At 43.7% G+C, this 5,656-nt stretch overlaps 1 protein-coding gene across 1 annotated transcript; it reads left to right on the top strand.

The window, feature by feature from the left end:
- The first annotated feature begins 1,057 nt into the window (after positions 1-1,057).
- Positions 1,058-4,400, top strand: LOC104161939 (chromosome unknown open reading frame, human C11orf57). Its single transcript, XM_009700531.1, has 4 exons — positions 1,058-1,152; positions 2,303-2,455; positions 3,016-3,069; positions 3,881-4,400. Exons 1-4 carry the CDS (start codon positions 1,070-1,072, stop codon positions 4,398-4,400), a joined length of 810 nt encoding a protein of 269 aa, XP_009698833.1. The 5' UTR covers positions 1,058-1,069.
- Positions 4,401-5,656: the final 1,256 nt, after the last annotated feature.

The raw sequence follows: 5,656 nt of genomic DNA, 5'->3' as shown, positions 1-5,656 counted from the left end.
TCCCGGCCTCGGCGGCCCCTTGTTCTCCCTCTCTCCGGTGGCTCTTCCGCCTGGCTCTGCCCCGTGCCCGCTTCTGAAGGCGACTTTTGTCCGCGGGTCCGAGTGGAGACACCCTGGGCGTCACCTCGGCGTTGCCGCGCGGCGTATGCGCGGCCTGGGACTGCTGGTCCCTGCCGGTGGTGTGGGGCGGGCGCAACGCCCGAGTTGTGATCAGAGAGGAAAGGAGCTTCTTGAAATCAGCTACGTGAACATCGTTAGTCTCACTTTCGGGTTATCGCCGTTTTTCTTGAGTTCTCGTCCTGGCGAGGGAATGTGTGTATATATTTACCTATAACATTTGCCCTGTGAAAAACCTGTTCTCTCAGGACTTTCATGAAAATTACGGTTTGCTTTTTTAAAAGCGGCGAACCTTTAATTGTTTGTTTATTTTTTGTTGTTGTACTGTGTACATACTTCTAATTGCATCAAAGAATTTGAACTTTGCGTTAATGTGCACAGGCAGTATTTTAGTGCAAGATTAAGAAACTCTGATAACTTTAGCAAACTAATTAATTCCTGATATAATTTATCTGGCCCAACTTATTTCATATGTTTATAAAATCACTCATTTACAGTCACTGTCTATAAACATAGATCTGTACCAAACCACTCGGTATTTGCATGCTGTGTTTTCTCAGCCTGTAGCATAACTTCTCGTTTTGGCTTGGTCCTCCCACATGGTATTTATATGCTGAATTCTCTAACATTACATATGTTTGGGATGGTAGCGAGTGACAAGGCAGGGTAGCCAGAACAGCTGGGATAGCAAAATCAGGCAAACCCACAACTTCTGATGCCGTTATCCTTATGTGTTTGCTTAGGGTATTACCATCAAGAGGTTCTCCTTTTGGTTATCTTGATTATAGCCAGAAAAAATAATCTGTTTCAGTATGGTAGGAAAGCTTGCTGTGAATTTTGTTGGCAGGAATGTTGAGGTAGGAGCTGAAGTTACACGCTACACGTCTGTAAAGTTTCTCTAATGTTACACTTGTTTACCTTCTATGACTTTCAGATTCAGGAAGAGACAGAAATGTGGAAAATAAGGGAGTGGGAGAAGCAGACGGAAGAGACTTACTGGAAAAGACAAAGCAGAATGCTGTCAGATACCTCCAGGTGGGTTTTAGTTGTGTGGAGGAGGTAATTGTCTTGATGTAGTTGCTGAACACTTTTGTGTTACAATGCCTTAAGAGCATTCTGTGATGACTATGTGTTTACAATATATGAAGACTACATAGACTACAGATGTATTTATTTTCTCCTTAAGGAGTCCCTGGAAAGAGGTCAGACCTGTACTTAAGTCTCACCTTTTATCTCTTCATGTATAGTCTTCAAAATACAACATTAAGTAGGCTGGGCTCTCTGAAGCAATGGGGGTAGGAAGTGCTTAAGTAGTATGTCAGAATGTTGTGAGGAAAGTCTAATCTATTGCCATTTAGGTTAGCAGTAAACAAAACTGTTACAGTGTGGGGTCCTGCACTATTATAACACGTCAGTATTGACCACTCCTTGTGTGGTATCTGTTAAATCATTCTGACATGCGTGAGGATCTCACAAGCTGCATGAAAACAAGCTGGGTTTAGGGGGAGGGTTGGGGTTTGGTGCGGTGTGGTGGGGAGCTTACTACCATGAGGACTTTTCAGAAGCATGAATGTTGCAGGAAGTGGTTTTAGTATCTCAGGGGAGAACACCTTTCAGACTTATGCTAAGTCCACAGCTGCTGCTTGGCTCAGGAAGTGTGGCATTTCAAGTGAGAAACAAAACTAGAGCCAGAAGCGTGTGAGATCACTCAAAACTGTTGGTACTTCCTGTGGATTTGCGGTCTTAGTCCTGGTACCTGATCAAATTGTAATTCTAGTAAGTCAGTTCTACTTCTTCAGTTTCGCCTTTGCTGGTTTTACTAGCCTATGTCTTGCCGCATATTGTTAGTCTGCTCTTGCAGAATATTCTAGACGAAGAGAACTGCATTTGCTGTGATAGGCAAGATAACCCCTTCCTCTAATTTTGCATTGTGAGCATCTCTGTCAAGAATTTTGCTGTGCACAGAGGGCCATAGTAAGTTTTGAAAACCAGTGTTAGCTACTGAACTGGTTTTGTGAGAGCTCTTAATGGTGCCTGTCTGTTAAAATGATAGCTGGTCTTCTTGCGTAGATGGACATCCAAGACTTGCTGGATTTTTGCTCCTCTCACTGGACTAACCCCTTGCTCAGAAAGTTTCTCCATCAGAGCTGACAGCTGAAGGACAACTGTTCTCTTTCTGCAGCAGTCGGATGCGCAGTGATGGCTTTGATGAGGAGGGACACAGGCCTGATTGGAAAACAAAGAACTCACAATTTCTTGACCTAGTTGAAGATGATCTCCTTAGGGCCCGATCCTGGAATAAAAAGCTGTATGAATGTGAAGCCAACATGCCAGACAGGTCTGTGGGGAAATTAATGTTCTGTGATTACAACTGTAATTAGAACACCTTTTTGGAGCCCTGTACCAAAAAATTAGTACATTTCTCTTTTCAGTACATAATCCTATAAAATAACGCTTGATCTCATTTTGAGAATGAATAAGTAACATGCATGAACTTTTGCAGTGTCACAGAATACCTAATTTGAGTTCGCCCATCGAGTTCCTAAGTCACAGTAAGCAGCAAAAGCTCAGCCGTAAGCTTAGTATTTGTAACTTTGCCCAAGGAACTTAAAAAATCTCAAGTAATGCAAGTTAGTGCTCTCCAGGGTTATTTTAAAGAAATTTGACTTGTCATTTTCCCTAATTAGAAATGGAAAAGAGACTGAGAACATAAGGTGTATTTGAATAGTACCAACCAAATCAGTCATATTTCCTTCCTTCCTTTGTTAGGAAGGTTCTGATAGTCCTTCTTCTTTGCTATCTAAACTCATGTTCATTCTGTGGCTCTGTCTTTTCAGAATGATGTTTCTTCCTTAAACCCCTTGTCTGTTTCTAATAGATGGTTCTGCTTTCTTACAGATGGGGTCACAGTGGCTATAAAGAGTTGTACCCTGAAGAATTTGATACGGATAGGTAAGGCAAGCGGGCTTGCTAATGTAGCCAGAATCTTACTTCTGTCAGGTTATGCAGGGAATTTTACAAACTGAGTTTTACCTTTTCGGTATAGCTCAGCCTTCGATGTAAAGCAGCACTGTTTAGTTACAGACACACACTGAAAAAAATCTAGTCCATTAATGTGGTTCCCCCTTGTCTGAGTCTTAGGAGGGGATTGCATCTTTTATAGTAATTAGACATTCAGCTCTAGCTTGAGTTACTAAAATGCTATGAATCTGGAAGGTCTGTCTGGGACAACAGAAAGCCAGAGGAGTAGGCTGAATCCAAATCAGCTCAGTATATAGCCTCTCAAATATCAGCTCCAGGTTCTCCTTTCCATTATAGTGTACCTATATTTTCTGTGTTTCTCCTTATTTGGAGAATATAAATTCTTATAGTATCTTGGAGAGTGGAGACTTAACTGTAAAATAAGATCTTAGCCAGAATTTTTTAAACTACACCTAACAGAATCATCAAGTACTATATTTGTCAGGCTTACAGATTTGAAGTAACATGCTATAAATGATTTTTCATCACTCGGTGGCTTTCAGTACACGTTCTCCGTGGTTCTGGCTCAAATACCTTAAACAGAGGTATTAGTAAGGTGTGGACCTAAGCTGTTAAGAGTACTTGAAACAAAAATGTAGCTACCACATCTGTCAAAGCATCTGCTTCCCTGCTCTAGCCAAGTGAATCGATGGGCTTGCTTAAAACTTTGAGACAGAAAAGGCTCAACTGCCATGTGGCTGCCTGTCTGCTTCCTCTTGGTCATCCTTTGTTCTTCTTCCAGTGACCAAGAAGGAGGTGAACAAAATGCTATCAATGGGAAGAAGAAATCTCATGTGAGAAAGCAAACTGCTCGTGAGTCGCACAAACGGAAAAAAACAAAGAAGTCACACAAAAAGAAGCAAAAAAGGCGATCACACAAAAAGCGAAAGAAAAAGAAAAAGGAGCAGGGGAGAACATCATCAGATTCTTCCCGGGAGAGCGAGTGCTCAGAAGAGGAGACTTCAGGCTCCCGGAAAGGGAAACACAAGCGCAAGAAAAAGACCAGGAAAGTGCCTGCCAGGGAACCTACCTCCTCTTCTGGGCAGGAAAGTGACTTTTCTCATGCAGACAGCTCAACCACCAGCAGCTCTGAGGACAGTGAATCTGACGAGAAAAAAGAGAAACGGCCCACAAAAAAGAGAAAGAAACGTCACAATTCTGTGTCAGAGAGGCACAGTGAAGTACCAGAGAAGCGGAGCAAGAGGAAGAACTGGAAAGTGGCCGCCGACGAAAAATCGGAGGATAGCTCAGATGAGGACTGATCAGTCTAGGCTGCAGCTCAAACAGTAAGGTAGAGGACAGAGGCAAGTATTTATCTTTCAGCACTGCCCCATGGTACTTGTTTCAACACTGTGGTTTATATAGATCCTGGCAGTCCGCAGGGGAGAAACTGAGCCTTGGCAGCCTGCAGTAGGTGTCCCCTTGCTTTTCATTGACTTGACATTCAGAAAACCAGGGGAGCAGTTGCCTCTCTCACAGATTGGCTAGTCCTGCCAACTTCAGATTCTTTTTCTGTGACCAGGTTGACCTCTGATGCATGAAAATGTTACAGGTTATCTGCAGGGGGAAAACAGGCATGTTTGCACCTTTTTTTTTTTTTTTTTTTTAAATTAAGTTTTAACAGATTGCTTTGTTGGGTTACCAAATCAATGACCAAGACTTGCGGTAGGAGAGGGGAGAGACAAAAAGTCTGATAACAGAGGCAATGTCACTGGATTTAATCCTATGGTAGCTTTATCTTCCCATCTTCCAACAAAAGCAGACCTGTGTGGCGGCATGCACGCAGTCAGCTGGACACAGAAGGGAGCATGAGGGAATACCCTCACTCCAGCTGAAGGTGCAGTGACTCCTTCCGTAATGATGAGGAAAAGACACCAGTGCATTTGCGTGTTTTAGACTTCTCTCCAGATCCTGGCACGGGCTGGCCATTGTGTCTACCTTTTCTTCATTCCCTCTAGGGGGATGCTGAAACCATTTGTGCTGACAGAGAAGCCTTGGTGGGTGTTGTGTTCTGTCTCTGGTCTGCCCAGTGTATAACTGGAGGAACCGGTACTGGGCCGTTCTCCTTGCAGTTGAACAGCCAAGCCTTTTAACAAAATAAATAAATGCAGACATGTTTGATGCTTTTGTCATTGTTTTGGAGTAAAGCCCGGGGACAGAGCACAGGCCTGAGAAGTCTGGGTGGTCCTTGTGTTCTCCCTGTGCCATGTGTTTCTGCCTGATTGGACCAGGTGGCTGTGGAGCGCTTAGAGGAAATGAAGGGAGGCTGGAGTGGAAAGGAGCCATGGGGGAAATGTACTGCACTGATCCGACTGCTGTAACCGAGCACGGCCCCAGCTTTAGTCTACACCTGAACAAGTACAAGACTCTGTTGATGCCCCTAGGTCCTCATTTCAAGTCCTGCTTACTGTCCCTCTTTCACTTTTCACCTCAAGTGAAAAGACGTTCTCTGCATGCCCTTGTCTGTTAGCTAATGCCAAAGACTGAGAAAGCAGTACCGCACGCTCAGCTTGCTTTC

The sequence above is a fragment of the Cariama cristata genome, unplaced genomic scaffold (assembly GCF_000690535.1).
Source record: "Cariama cristata isolate BGI_N322 unplaced genomic scaffold, ASM69053v1 scaffold31815, whole genome shotgun sequence".
In the NCBI taxonomy this organism is placed as follows: domain Eukaryota; kingdom Metazoa; phylum Chordata; class Aves; order Cariamiformes; family Cariamidae; genus Cariama; species Cariama cristata.
This window is presented reverse-complemented; position numbering and strand designations above follow the sequence as displayed.